The sequence below is a fragment of the Schistocerca serialis genome, chromosome 1 (genome assembly GCF_023864345.2).
Source record: "Schistocerca serialis cubense isolate TAMUIC-IGC-003099 chromosome 1, iqSchSeri2.2, whole genome shotgun sequence".
Taxonomy (NCBI): Eukaryota; Metazoa; Arthropoda; class Insecta; order Orthoptera; family Acrididae; genus Schistocerca; species Schistocerca serialis.
In genome coordinates this window covers 554,840,277-554,856,661 of record NC_064638.1, presented here as the reverse complement: position 1 = coordinate 554,856,661, position 16,385 = coordinate 554,840,277, and the positions used below count along the sequence as shown (strand labels likewise).

Here is a 16,385-nt window from a genome sequence, read left to right as displayed (position 1 = left end):
TGTTTTATGTACGGTAACCTCCTTTGGCTTTATTTTAAGATGCAGTTTTGGTCTTCGTATGATAAATTTTGAAACACAGTAGTTTGCAATTTTGAAACACGGTAGTTTGCACAATGCCACTTTGCATTCACTACACTGGTAGCTTGTGTCTTTGTGCCACACTTTCCCAGTAAGCTTTTTGTCTCTCAGAGAACACACTGCACATTGTTTTTGCTTCTGTTTCTTGCCTCTTTGTCTCAATCTTTTCCAGAAAATGTTGATAGTCTGGAGAGTCCCAATGTACCAGGTTGTGGTTAAGAGATCTCTGCTGTCTGCAACACCTGCACAGATAGTTGTCTCAAACTGTGATGATGTGAGGCGTTTTCCAGTTTCCTTGTTGTACAATATACATATTTATATATATTTTATATATTTATTATCACTATTATGTGGAATGACATCTTTCTTCACCACTTCACAGTTTGATGCTCACAAGGGAACCTCCCCATCGCACCCCCCTCAGATTTAGTTATAAGTTGGCACAGTGGATAGGCCTTGAAAAACTGAACACAGATTGATTGAGAAAACAGGAAGAAGTTGTGTGGAACTGTGAAAAAATAAGCAAAATATACAAACTGAGTAGTTCATGGCAAGATACGGAACATTAAGGACGCTGGGACCGCAGCAGCGCCGTGGTGTCGTGTTAACATGAGCAGCTGCGGAACGAAAGGTCCTTGGTTCAAATCTTCCATCGAGTGAAAACTTTAATTTTTTATTTTCAGTTTATGTGACAAACTCTTACGTTTTCATCACTTTTTTGGGAGTGATTATTACATCCACAAGAAAACCTAAATCGGGCAAGGTGGAAGAATCTTTTTACCCATTCGCCAAGTGTACAAGTTAGGTGGGTCGACAACATATTCCTGTCATATGATGCACATGCCGTCACCAGTGTCGTATAGAATATATCAGATGTGTTTTCCTGTGGAGGAATCGGTTGACCTATGACCTTGCGATCAAATGTTTTCGGTTCCGATTGGAGAGGCACGTCCTTTCGTCTACTAATCGCATGGTTATGCGATGCGGTCGCAAAACACAGACACTAAACTTATTACAGTGAACAGAGACGTCAATGAACGAACGGACAGATAATAACTATGCAAAAATAAAGAAAGTAAAATTTTCACTCGTGGGAAGACTCGAACCAAGGACCTCTCCTTCTGCAGCTGCTCACTCTACCACGGGACCACGGCGCTCCTGAGCTCACGTTCTCCTTTATGTTGCCTATGTGGCCAAGACTGATGACCAGTTTGTATATTTTGCTTATTTTTTCACAGTTCCACACAACTTCTTCCTGTTTTCTCAATTGATCTGTGTTCAGTTTATCAAGGCCTATCCACTGTGCCAAGTTATAACTAAATCTGAGGGGGGTGCGATGGGGAGGTTCCCTTGTCAGAAGCCCCGTATGATTGTCGTTGGTGTGATAAGTCAACACCCAACTTGTTTTTATTATAGTCCACCGCACAGGCGGGTTTTGACTTCTCTCTGCCTCTCTCAACAATATACGTCACAATCTCAGCAGTGTGCCTTGTACTTATCATGTGCACATTTCTTTTGTCCTTCCAACAGAATGCCAAGATATTTCCTTTACGCCTAAAAATTATTTCACCTTGCTGAAATTTCAGATCTTTTACAGCAGAAGGTAATCCCTGTCTAGATTTTCTTGTGGTTCCCACAAGAGCTGTTTTTCCAGGTTCCGGTCTGGACTGGTGTAGAATCTGTCTGTAAACAAAGTGTAACCTTTTCCTGACAGATTCCCAAGCTATGTCTTCCCGAGTGTCACTGTATCAGGCCTCCCACCTGCATAAACAGAAAAATTCCAGACATAACCTCACTCCGACTCCGACGAAATGTTCAGTTTAATACCATATTTATTTGGCTTCTGAGGCATGTACTGCTTGAAATACACACGGCCACGAAATTTGCACATGCCTTCATCAGTTGTAATGTTTTGAGAGGGTGTATATGCTCACTGGAAATTAGCAGACACCATATCCACGAGGGGTCTCACCTTGTACAGAGGGTCATAGCCAGCTTCTTCACCTTTTTCCTTCGCAACTGAATTGTCACTGATGTGAAAGTTTCTCAAAATAGAAAGAAACTTGTGACGGCTCAGGATGTTTGGACAGAAATTACATGACAGAACAGGATTCTTGGACCAGTGCTCTCATATACAGGATCTTGCACTTACACACATATGGACTACAATTGCCAGAAACTTTCTTATTTCTATGAGAGTAACTCCTTTCCACTTTGATAGTGAGCAGGTAGAGGAAAGCGAATTTGTGCTTCGTAATTTCCTTATGCTTTGTTGTACATACAGATTAGGTTGCTGTTTTATATGATTCACCATACTGTCTGTAAGTGAACACAAAAAGAAATCTAGAAATGTGCTGTTCTGGTCTGAACTGGTAAGGTTGCACTTTCCAGAGTGTCCCGAGAATGGATAGATATTTGGCACGTGATCATTAGTCGTGTAACCTTCCTCAGAATCGGTACGGCGCGAAGTTCTCGATCTCACACTCACTCTTGGTCGCCCATGCACTTCAGGTGTGGTATCAGCAGGAACAATGGCAAGAACTTGGACGATCACTCTCCTCGTCTGAATCTACCATAAAAGTAGTATTTGCAAATAAAATCAGTTACTACGGTAGTTACGTATTGAAAGCTCTTTCATTTGAAATCTGAATAAAAATATTGTGTATTTTGTTATCTGGATTCCTTACCTGAAGACTCAGAAACTTCTTCTTGAATATAGTCTACATCATCATCAGTATCAAGCAAATCATCATCCTCCAAAAAATCAACATCACTTTCTTCAAACTCGCGTGATAACTCAAGAGTGATTTCATCATCCGTCAAACCACATCTCGCCATGACGACGCAACTGAGCACACGCATGGCAGAATATTTGCACTCACAAAGCCTCACAAAAAAAAGGAGAGGTTCTCCCTTGTCCAGCATGCCCACACCATCTAGCATCAAATACTTCAACTATAGCCTCTACTGTGCCTCCCAGACCATTGGGAGCTCTACGAACACGTAAAGGAAGGAAGGGGAAGATCGAGCACACGCGCCCATAAAATTACGGGTGTTGGATTTTCAGGCTGGTCAGGTGTGCCCTTATTTTTACAGGCATCAGCTCCTAAGTGTTAAGAGTGATAAAATAATGGTAACAAACTCGTATGCCTAAAAATTACTCAACTCATGTTTTTGTTGCCTTCAGTCTGGAGACTGGTTGGATGCATGTTTCCATGCAAACCTGTTCACTGAAGACCTTGGTCTTCCTGTTCAATATCACCCCCGTCTCCTGACTGAAGTCGTGCAGTGCTTGCTCATTGTAGTCAGCTGGGACATGTAGGTGTTTGTGTCTGTAATGATAACGGATTCACCCGAAAACTATTAATGTTCTCAGTCTTGTGTATATGCCCGTTTACAACTCAGCACCTGGACTATTTTTGAAGTTGTTACCTCCACTCCTCAAATTCTGTATATTCCACCCTATTAATGCAATGTGTTTGCAGTATGTATCATCACATTTTCAGTACTTTCCTGAATTTGTACTAGATCTGTCCCTATCCTAGAACTCCTAGTGTTAGTGTGAAGTTGTGTCTCGGCATTCTCGTCATACAGTGCTATGACTGGATATGTTAGTGCTTCCTTAAGGACAAGGAAAAATCTTTCTTGTGCCTCTTATTCCAGGAAAATCTGGCATCTCTCTGCAGAGGTTCTTGCGAGGGACGTGCCTTGGTTCAGAAGTACTTCATGAATCTCTTGTAGTATGAGCATATTCTGAGGAGACATCACACTTCACAGACATTTTGGGGAGTTGGAAAATCTGTGACTGCTCTTATTTTCTCTGAATTGTGGTGGAGTCCACCACCATTCTCTAGGGAACTCAAGATTGTTATTTCTGGGTGGTATCCACACTTTTCAGGCAGACACCTGCAGTCTGAACAAACTTTATTGCAGTTTCTTCAAATGTTTTTGAAAAAATGACTGTCACCCATAGGAAAGAGATGTCAACCATTTAAGGTTTTGGAGCAGGTTTCCAGTCATACATTTGAAAGGGGCTGGAACGCACATTCCAAATGGCATAACTTGAACTCATAGAGGCCATCAGCAGTTATGAAGCCAGTCCTTTCTCAGTCAGCCTTTTCAGCTTCGATTTGGCAGTAGCCTGCCTGAACATCCATAGTGGAGAAATACTTTGTTTCTTTCAATCAGTGTAGGGTGTCACCAATGTGTGGCAATGGATAGACATCATTCTCCATGGTTTCGTTCTGTCATCAGTAGTAGACGCAGAAACACTTTTTGCTGCCCTTCGCAAGGTCCATAGGAGAGTACCAGGGATGCTCTACAGGTTCAATGATGCTATCTTGCAAGATCTGCTCCACTTTCTCCCAGGTTACCCATCCTTCAGTTGATGATGCGTTGTATGAACACTGGCTAATTGTTGGATGATCCCCTGTGTTGATATGGTGTTTTACCGTGGGTGACTTGGTCTTTCTTTTCTCCACTCTGGCTATAAAAGAGACAAAATTTTCGCAGATTAGCTATCTCTAGCTGATGTTTTTCCTCAGTAGGGGCAAATCCTATTGGTAATGTGATATTATTGTCCTCCCCTGTATTGTCTGTAGTTGTAGCAGAACATGATTCTTTTGTTGATTGAGAATAATGTTATGTCTGCGTTCTGCTAAAATCACAAATTCAGAGGCCTGTGTTCTGTCATTGATAGTTAATTTTACAGTTCCTGTTCGCTGAACATTTCCCGTTTCCAACTTTCAGCATAGTCCCTCTTGTATCATGGAACTTTGTCTTCTGTAGTTGATGACAATAAGAATCTAACAGTTCAGAAAAGTGCACAGACAGGTTGGCTGTTCATTACGGTGTCAGTGAGATTTTGTGACACGTTGGCTGTTGTCTGTGGAGACCTTGCATCTTTGTTGGACTTACCTCCACAGATGATTGCCTTGCTTAGTTTTCTCAAATTCAGCAACTATGCAAGTGGCTGGTACCTCTGCACAGTGATAGGGGAACTGTCGTGACATGACAAGCAATGATTTCATCCAGGCTATGGCTATGAGCAGTTGACTGATGTGAATAGAACTGTTGTCACAGTTGGTGTCTTATGGTGTAGTAGTAAACAAACAGTAGAGTTCTCACTCTGCAGTAGTGTGCTTGTCCAGGCAGCCACAGTGAAAACAGGCTAGCATCTTATCCTCTATGCTCCATACGTCTGTTCTTCTGCGAGGAGTTTAAGTAGGTAGAGGAATTGGGTGTACCTGCGTTGGTTGGGTGCTGGGTTGTCATATCACAGCAATGGTAGAAGTCTGGGTTGGCCACATACATTCTTCATGGCTTGATCATCGTGTTGGAGACTGGTGCCAAAGATCAATAAACCTCTTCTTCAACATTCTGTGTTACCTCCTGACATATGGGGTCAAACATTCATGGCCACCATCTCTTGTATATTGGTCTGATAGTTCTGCCTGCAGTAAAGTGCTATGTATCTTTTCTTACAATCTGGCATGTGAGAGAAGCGATGTTATCAGGATTCAATCATACTGGTTTTGTGTGTCTTTTTCTGTTGCATTTTGTTATGGAACGTAGCCTTCTGTTGCTGGTGATGATGAACATTCAGCTCTGTAGTTGACTAGTGCTAATACGAGTCAACCATTGGTGCTAATACGAGTTAACCATCGATGTCAGTGAGATTTCCTGACATCTTGGAGACTGTTTGTGGAGGAAATTCATCTGTGATGGCCTCACCTCCATGGATGGTTGCCTAGCTTATTCAGTGACCAGATTAGCAATTGATACAGTGAATGGCTACAGTAATGGATTTCGTCCTACAGGACAGCTATAATAATCTGTAGTTGATGGGTGTAAGTAAAACTGTTACGATGGTTGATAGTAGTCATCAAAAAGTAGTCTTCCTTCTCTGCCTAGTGTACAATATGTCCACGGTGTGCGCAGTGAAAACATACCAGTGTGTTGTGCTCTGCCCTCCAAATGTCACTTCTTCTGTGGGGTGTTAAACGTGGCAGTGGAGTTGTTTGTATCTGCATTAGTTGGCTGCTGCATCGTTGTTTTTTGGCTGCAGTGTAAGTCCAAGCTGGCCGAATCCATTCTTCCTAATTAGTTCAAACGGTGAAGCTTGGTGCTAGAGATACTTACATGTCTTCTTCAACATTTTATGCTTCTTCACAACATACACTCCTGGAAATTGAAATAAGAACACCGTGAATTCATTGTCCCAGGAAGGGGAAACTTTATTGACACATTCCTGGGGTCAGATACATCACATGATCACACTGACAGAACCACAGGCACATAGACACAGGCAACAGAGTATGCACAATGTCGGCACTAGTACAGTGTATATCCACCTTTCGCAGCAATGCAGGCTGCTATTCTCCCATGGAGACGATCGTAGAGATGCTGGATGTAGTCCTGTGGAACGGCTTGCCATGCCATTTCCACCTGGCGCCTCAGTTGGACCAGCGTTCGTGCTGGACGTGCAGACCGCGTGAGACGACGCTTCATCCAGTCCCAAACATGCCCAATGGGGGACAGATCCGGAGATCTTGCTGGCCAGGGTAGTTGATTTACACCTTCTAGAGCACGTTGGGTGGCACGGGATACATGCGGACGTGCATTGTCCTGTTGGAACAGCAAGTTCCCTTGCCGGTCTAGGAATGGTAGAACGATGGGTTCGATGACGGTTTGGATGTACCGTGCACTATTCAGTGTCCCCTCGACGATCACCAGTGGTGTACGGCCAGTGTAGGAGATCGCTCCCCACACCATGATGCCGGGTGTTGGCCCTGTGTGCCTCGGTCGTATGCAGTCCTGATTGTGGCGCTCACCTGCACGGCGCCAAACACGCATACGACCATCATTGGCACCAAGGCAGAAGCGACTCTCATCGCTGAAGACGACACGTCTCCATTCGTCCCTCCATTCACGCCTGTCGCGACACCACTGGAGGCGGGCTGCACGATGTTGGGGCGTGAGCGGAAGACGGCCTAACGGTGTGCGGGACCGTAGCCCAGCTTCATGGAGACGGTTGCGAATGGTCCTCGCCGATACCCCAGGAGCAACAGTGTCCCTAATTTGCTGGGAAGTGGCGGTGCGGTCCCCTACGGCACTGCGTAGGATGCTACGGTCTTGGCGTGCATCCGTGCGTCGCTGCGGTCCGGTCCCAGGTCGACGGGCACGTGCACCTTCCGCCGACCACTGGCGACAACATCGATGTACTGTGGAGACCTCACGCCCCACGTGTTGAGCAATTCGGCGGTACGTCCACCCGGCCTCCCGCATGCCCACTATACGCCCTCGCTCAAAGTACGTCAACTGCACATACGGTTCACGTCCACGCTGTCGCGGCATGCTACCAGTGTTAAAGACTGCGATGGAGCTCTGTATGCCACGGCAAACTGGCTGACACTGACGGCGGCGGTGCACAAATGCTGCGCAGCTAGCGCCATTCGACGGCCAACACCGCGGTTCCTGGTGTGTCCGCTGTGCCGTGCTTGTACAGCCCTCTCGCAGTGTCCGGAGCAAGTATGGTGGGTCTGACACACCGGTGTCAATGTGTTCTTTTTTCCATTTCCAGGAGTGTATGTGGCCAACATGTTTGGCTGCTATATCTCACTTATGTACTTGGACCAACAGTTCTGGCAGTCTTAAAATGCTGTGCCTCTTCTCTTAATACCTGAAGTATGAGAGAAGTGAAGTTGTGGCGGTCTTCCACAACTATTATAGGAACCACATTTGGGTTATCAGTCATACTGTGGTGCATTTTCTCAATGTTCTGGTACCACTTGATGAATTCCTCTGTTGTTGTGATATTCTTTCCCAGAAAAGCTTGGTACATGTCTTCTGCAACTCTTTTCATCAGATGTGAGATTTTTTTCACTTTCTATCATATTCGGATTCAGTATGATACAAAGGACCAAAGCATGCTGTGTGTATTAATGTATCCTTCCACAAATACATTAGGACCTCTACTTCAATTGTTCTTCTGCTAAGCAGACTTGCTGTCAACTGTTGCCAAGATTTTGCTTCAGTTCGGCCTGTAATTTGTCCCGGCTGCTGAGCTTTTCTTCATTGTTCTTGAACCATAGCTGGACTGTGCCCTCCAGGTAAAGTTACACATTTGTCAAACGCATCATAGTATCCCACCTGCTGAATTTGGATAGCTTGTCAAATCCTTTCAGCTGTTCTGTCAGGTCCTGACCAGAGCCTCCAGAAAATACCGATACCACATGTGCAGTAGACTTACTACTGCCACGGAATCTATTGGTCTCCTGAATTAACGGACCTCCAGAGCAATGTACTGCTTGTATTCTGGTTACTGTTCATGTAGGCAACAGCTTTTGCATTGCATGATCCGAGCCATGGTGACATAATGTTTTGATATATCAGGTGTCCCCACCAAAAAAAGGTTGTATTGTAACTGAGTTAAGTCAAATCTGAAAGCAGGGTTGTCAATGAAATAAAATGTGTAACACTGAAGGCACATTTAAAGGCACGTGTATCATGAACACCAGAGGACATCCAGAACAGAATTAACTTTCTGGATAGAGTGCACTTATTTATACAGACACTGAATACGCCAGAACCTACCAGCATTACAAACATCGGATATTACGAGAAACTTCCACAATTGATAAATACTAAATAACAAATAGTTGCTAGTGGTTGGGTTTGAACTGTCAACCCACAGCGCATGAGCCAACAACGCTAACCTCTACGCCACACTGCATGCACCATAACTCACAGGGATGTATGAAACAAACAGCATTTCTGGAACAAATAAACTAAAAAAGTCAAGGAACACAATAATCTTGAGAAGCTATATAAAATTGCTGGTCAATAATAATGGAGATAAGGTGTCATTTGGAATACATAAAATATTGCAGTGTTGTACTTTTAATAAGAGGAAAACTTTTGTGATTCATTTGAACACAAAAAAAGCATGGTTAGATGGTTACTTCTATAGAAGTGGTTATCGCATCTGAACTTTATTTCAGCACAAGATATCTTCAATAATCATTTCAATAATCAATGTTCACCACCGGAAATGGAGAATGAAGCTTTGACAATGCCAGCCACTCGTGCTGGCGAAACGTCAGAAAAATCATTAGATGAACGTCGGCGGGTTACAGAAGCCAATAGGCAGTTTGTCATAATTTGACAACTTCGTAAGTGATCTATAATTGACTGATGCAATGATTGGAGAAAGACGCTCTGCGTTATTTTACTAGTATTGCCTCACAAATAAGAGCAATATAACTGCTGTTGACTTATCAGTAGAAAATGTGAAATGAAACGTGAATTTTAAGAAGCACTTTCAGAAGATAAGAACACAATAATTTGTTTAAGGAACAATGGAAGTGGTGAGAGAAATAGAATTGGTTAAAAATGGGAGAAAATGCCATAGTTAAAGTGAAGAAAAACAGTTTGGTTTTAAATGCCTTGAATTTGATGGCTCTGGACACAAAAGATTTGGGTGCATTATCATTGATATCATTACAGGGAGACAAAAGAAGCAAATGAGAAAGGGTATGCAAATTCGGTATATTGTGACATTTAATAAGGTTCTCTCCCTCACCCCCCCCCCCCCCTTACCCTCACACCTACACAGTAAGGCAAGTCATTTATCCCTACTTACTGACATGGCCTATTTTTGTTGAAACAGACTGAGTATTTCTGAACTTACGTCACTATAAGTTACTAGTGCACAGATTGTATAACAGTGGTTTCAAAGTTATATTTTAAAGTGTAAGAGCTCTATTGAAAGGATAGAAGGTATAGTTGCAGTTGTTAGAAAAAAAGCTATGTAAAATATATGCATCAGAATTCTCCAGTAACATCAAATGATAGGATATTCAAATTATGCATATTTTAACTTGCTTTCAAAATATGTGGAAGGAATTAAAACTGAGGAGAGGAAAACACCAGAATTGTATACTGCTTCAGTGGAAGGTAAGGAAACAAAACTTCCATATAATCTGAAAATGACAACAGCAAAATGGCCAGTGGAACTAGAGTACACTGGTCTCAAGTGTCCTATTACTTCTATCTATTATGAAAGAAAGATATGTAATTACATTTACAGCATATTGTATTGATTTTGCAGCAACAGACAAAGCTTGTTGCCTGTTGTTAATTATAACATGGGAAAATCTTTATGGTAAGAAGCATTATTGGTTGCTGTTCACTTTGTAAACAGAATGCCATTGGGACTTGTAAATGCCAGGGTTACATGTATTCCATATGGTTAAATGCTGAAGGTTCTGAATCTGAAAGTTTAGATTGGGTCAGATACAGCAAAGAAAAATTGACATGAAGTTGTGTTGAAGTTGGTGAATTTAAATCTTTTCAAGTACAAGTGAGAGATAATTGTCAGTTTGTTGCTATAAACCTCGAAACTTTTGTTGAAAACTATGTGAGCATGAAAGATGATCTCTCTAATGAAGTAAACAAAAGAGAGATAAAAAATAGTAATTGAATTTAGTGAACGACCAAGTAGTATCTAGGTAACCTTAATAAAGCAGTTTATAGCTTATCTAGGTAACCTTAATAAAGCAGTTTATAGCTTACAGTGTGCATCAAAAGCTTGGAATTTAATTTTGACGTGTTTGATTGATAATTTCATTTGAAAAGAAAAGTACGTGGTATACCAAGTATGTTGTTGCAGATAATAAACTGGCTGATATATCTAAACATTTGTTGCCAAACAAATAGGCTCAGGAATGTGTAAGGATGCAAAATAGATGGTTACATTGAATTCAGGACACTATTGTAAAGTACATTTATGTAAGATGGTCTCTCAAAGTAAATAATGTGCTGTGGTTGATTCACACAAAGGGATTTCTTGTTTGTTCATTTAATGTTTCTGTGCTTGTTGGACATATTGCTCTGGAAGTGTCACTACATGTTAATTTTCTTTTATGTGCAATTACACTAAAGAGTAATTTAATTAGAGACAAATACTTAGTGGTATGTAGCATTTCTCTCTCCCCATGGTGACAGCAGAAGTGCATAATGAAAAGAACTTTGCAAGACACCATCCAGATGGCCACTTGCAACTCAGTGATTGATTGGAGAGGAATCTAAGGTATACACATCTTCCTCATTGTCATCCTAGATGTGCCCAATAGGATTGTGTTCGGGCTGGCTATGAAAGCACTCCCATATCTGCTTAGTGTTCTTCAAAGCACTTTGTCAAATTACAGAAAAATGGGGAGTTGCACTGTCTTTGTAACAATACAGATCCAGTTTGCTTGCAAGTTGCTATAGCCAAATAAATGGATGCTGACATATCAGGGGCCACAATTCATCCCACTCTAATATCCACAGCACAAGATTACCATTACCAGCAGCTGCTTGAATGGTGCTCTGTTGAATAACAGGATGCGTCACCTTGTGTGATTCACAATATAATCTTGCCCTATCAACTACATGTACCAACGAGTGCCTTGATTTCATTGTTTTAGGTGATGCTCTTAAACCCTGTAATGTGCAGTGAGAAGGTATGCTATAGCAAGAAGATGGTTCTTGATTATATGGTTCCTCACTGGTTATTGGTGCCCAGCATTAAACTTCGAGATTTGTGGCACTGTGACCGCTCATGTCATTACATTGCCACCTACAGCAATGGCAGCTTTTCCTACAAATTGAGATATTTTGTGCATTACCCTCATTGTGACAGTGTGTGACAGGCCAGTGACTGCTTGAGTTCAGTGATAGTATGTCTCATGAATCAGAAACCCACATTATGCTGTAATCTTACCACACTCTCAGATCAACGGCCAGTACATGGTGTGATGAAATGACCGTCACGTGACATGTTGAATTACTCATTTTCTGGTAACAAAACTGTCATTTCGCCCCTACATAGTAGCTATCTCTCATTAAATTGCACATGAATATAAACACACAAGACAAAGAAAAGTGGGTTTATTGTTTTTAATCCTGAGATATTTCATCAATATTTGCTGTCAATAAAATACCCTTACCCTCCCATTGACAGTTTCCTTCCTGAAATTTATGTAACTTTTTTGTTGTTGTGGTCATATTTTGTACTTAGTTCCTTTTGTATTTCATTTGTATCTGTCACCCTTCCTTGCATTTTCTCCACTTTGTCTGCTAGTGGACAAGTCTAGGTGGTGTTTTATGTAACCACATTCATCTAGTGCAATGTTTGGGTAGCAACTGCTAGATCATAAAATAACATTGATACATAATGACTGTTAAATGGATACTTGTGGCAAAATTTGTATTTTGTATAATCAGTTAATAAAAGAAGGAAAAATATATTTTCAGTCATCGAAGATGCCTAAACCTGGTCTGGAAGTTGGTGCCTCTTCCGGCGATGGACCAATGGCAAAGAAACATGCAGGAGACAAAAAAGTGGCTGAAAAAAAGAAGCTGCTGAAAGATAAGAAGAGAACTTTGAAAAGGTTGTGAAATTATTTTGCAAGATGTATGATCTCACCACTTCATCCTGAAATCAGAAATGAAAGTGGATTGCAATTTTGTACGTGTGTTGTCAACAAAGGATTGTGTACTGACACTAAAAGCTCTAGACTGTCATACTTCTATGGCAAAGTAATCAGTCAGTCCTGTTAAAATGATTTCTCGTGTGCAAGTGTCATCACCATCACCCCTCCCCAAAATAAAAACTTTTTCCTTGACTGTAAGCTCTATCAAATGTTAGTTGTTTGGCAACCCAGTTGTTTAGTGGCTTAGTGTAAAGTCCTTATTTATGTATACAAATTGTCTTGTAAAATGTCGGTTCAGTGTAAAATTTTAACAATAATTTTCTGATGCCAAATTTTGATACTGTCGTAAAATTTCTGTTTTGCATACACTGATTGCACAAAATCTGAAACAATGAAGCTTTGAAAAAAAATAAGCATTTTAATGCATCACAACTACATGTTTTGCAGGTGTGAATAAGTATTGAAATGCTGTACTAGCTTTCTTTACTTCACTTATTTAATTACGTATGTTGTTCCTTCATTTGTTTGTGCTTGTGGTTTTGTACATATGTTGTATTAGTTTGCACAGAATAATGTAACTAGAATGTAAATAATGTGACTTGTAGTCTTATGCATTCTAAAGGTATTACCTGCATGAAAGAGACCGTAAAATCATTGTTACTCATGTTTCCCCACATCAACCACTGTCATGCCATCTTCTCAATTTTATCATTATAGCATATCTGTGGGAGCACCCTTGGTTTGCCACTAAGATTTTAAGTAAAGATTTTGAATTAAGTCTGATTAGCAGTGTTGATATATTCTTACCCCCAACCTATATAAACTGATTGGTATTTCAGTGGACACAAGAGCTTTATTTCTCATTCTTAAATATGTGTGCTTTTTATTTATTTTATTTTTCAAAGGCTTTAACTGGTGACAGTTTGATCAAAGATTATGTTATCTAGAGAACCACCCCATTTAAATTCCTACATGTGTAAAGGAGTTGGTATAATAAGGGTCATTCCATCTCAGCTCCCTTAGGCCTCCCTGCTCGACTTTCATGGATTTCGACAAAGTTATATGAACATTCACACATGTCCCCGATGAACACGTGAAATTTAATGTTTGTCGAAGCAATACTGGCAGAGAAAACCACTTCTTTGACTCCATGCACGACTCTGCGCAGTGCGAGCATGAATTTCTGGTGACTTTGCGCTGTTATAGCTTGGTCAATGCTTTGGAAATTTGACCATCTTGTACAACTGCATTTTGCCATTTGCATAATGATGATGATGATGATGATAGAAAAATTGCCCAAAAATTTTCAAAGTTTGTCGTCGTATACCTCAGGGGCTAAAAGTATGATGAATGTGAAATTGGGCATGTAGTAACCTAACAACTCAAGGTTTTCAAATGTAAAATTTCATTTATCCACCACATTCCAATACTGAATAAATTAAGCACTAGTTCAAAGATTTTATAAAAAAGTAAAAATGCTGTATTTCCGAACTGATTTTGCAAAAGTTTTTAAAAACTGGGCTAATTTCAAAGGTCATGTTTTTAACCACCTAAAGAGTGTATTTAATTATTCAATGCGGGCTGACAATGCTAGATAATTTGAATCAGAGTTGGGTGCGAAAATTGCAAAATGGAAAAAATGTAAGCTTTGGATTCTTATATCTTGTGGAGTGAATGCATACTGAATGTGAAAAATAATACCCACTAGATCAGTTGCACAAAGATTTTGGTATACAAAATTTCATTCACCCACTATTTTCCAATAATGTGCAAATTCGTCTCATCGAAAAGATGACAAATTTTGTTAGAAGGTGAAAATAGTGCATATTTGACACTTCTTTTACTCATACCATTTTCTGTTACAACCTCCGAACTAATCTCATTCGAAACAATGTGTTTTAAGCCTCCCCCGAACAGTGGGTAAAATTTCCTACATAGGCTGGAGTGAGACAAACAAGAAAGCCTCGTAAGATTTTAACTCTGGCTTCTAACATATCTTTGATTAAAGGCATGACAAACATGAAACTTTGGACAAAACATCTTAGCAACTTAAGGTTTTCAAATATAAAATATTCAAATATATAAAAAGTACTGCTTTGTAGATTTCTACAAAATCAATTCTATCTTGGTTTTCATCAAAATTACAATTTGCTCTGAGTAAATCTGTTTTCCATAATTTATTTCAAACTAATCACAGTTGGAAAGAGCAAGTTTTCAAGCATTCAGAAAATAATGTTCAATTTTCTAAATAATACCTGAAAATGACGGACAAATTTGAGGGTATGTACCATAGCAATAGGCTACATTGTAGCAACCTGTTGTCTGTGTCTCATTGCACTGGTTTTTATTTTTATTTTGACCTGTAAATCTCACTGTATTTCTCTGATCCATGGTGTCATCATCACTACCAGTTCAAAAACATGAACCAACAACCACATAGCCATAGGGGTCATTCCCAACAGCTGTGCAATATCAGCCACAGTTGGGTTTCTTCATTCAGGTCCCAAAGCCTGTAATTTGGTTTCTTGATTTAGGTTCCAAAGCCTTGTTGTGATACTTGTCTGCTTACAAAGCCATTTGCTAAGTGCCATACCTCTGATTTCCCAGTCTTTAGGAGTATCTCATATAGGCGTCAAGCAAAAAGTAATGTCAGTTTTGATTTTAAACTTCTCAGCATTGCAGTTTATATTTTTCAACATTTTTGAGCCACTTCCTACTCTTCATTTCCTGGAAATTGATACTGTCAGCAGAATCCTGTCTTTCAAGCCAAAAAAATAGCATTTACTGTATGAGATATATATGAATCCAAAGTTTACATTTCTTCATTCCACAATTTTCATGCCCAACATTGATTCAAATTATCTAGCATTGTTAGTCCTTGTTTGATAATTAAATACACTTTTTTAGGTGGCTAAAACCATAGTCTTTCTATTGAGCACTGAAAAGTTTTATGGAACACAGTTTTTTTTTTTTTCAAAATCGGGTCGAAAAAAATAAGTTTTTTACCCTTTTACAAAATCTTCAAGTTTACACTTCATTTGTTAAGTATTGGGAAGTGGTACATAAGTGGAACTTCATATTTGAGAACATTGTGTTCTTAAATTGCTATATGCCAAGCTCCTCATTTATCATATCTTTAATCCCTGAGATACAAGAAGCCAAACTTTGAAATCTTATCAGGCACTGATGTTTCGGGTGATTTTGTCTCAAATTGTCTGGGTAAATATGGTTGTAAAATTATTTCCATTATCTCTAAGAGAATGCGTACAGCTTTACAAGCTCGCCAGATTTCATTTCTTTCAACAAAATATTGCCCAAGTGATAACAGCTCAGTTTCCAGAAATTCACACTCTGGGTCAAGTTGCATGTGGAGTCAAACCAGTGACTATATCTCTGACAGTATTGCTTCGACAATCGTTGAAATTTACCAATGTTTGTTGGAGACACGTGTGAACGCTCAAAAAAAAAAATTCCCCCATTTCTTCTGTAATTTTTCTGCAGTGAAACTAATTATCTTTTAGCAAGTAAATTTAACTTTGCAACTATTTTGGAAAGCCAAATGTTTAGACAGTTGGTAAACGCTCTTATAGTCTTATTATTGACATATACTAAGATACAAATATTCTCAGGCCTCCAGTACTTCCATTTAAGAAGCTGACAGTAGAACTGCTGTGCTATTTTACAATTGGCAGGAATACAGTAACTGTTTTGTTTATGTCCTTGTGGTTGCTAACTGCAAGTTTAATAGTGAATTCTACAACGTGTAAGAGATGAAACAGAAAATTGTGCGTATCAGCACTTACACTGGAATAAATAATACAGAGGACC

At 40.1% G+C, this 16,385-nt stretch overlaps 1 protein-coding gene across 1 annotated transcript in view; it reads left to right on the top strand.

Moving 5' to 3' along the window:
* LOC126475391 (ubiquitin-conjugating enzyme E2 S) overlaps positions 1–13,340 on the top strand; it is a 73,062-nt gene extending 59,722 nt beyond the window's left edge. Inside the window, exon 5 of the mRNA XM_050103227.1 lies at positions 12,379–13,340. Coding sequence (XP_049959184.1) covers positions 12,379–12,522 — 144 coding nt within the window. The 3' untranslated portion in view covers positions 12,523–13,340. The remainder of the gene's footprint in view (positions 1–12,378) is intronic.
* The last annotated feature ends 3,045 nt before the right edge of the window (positions 13,341–16,385 follow it).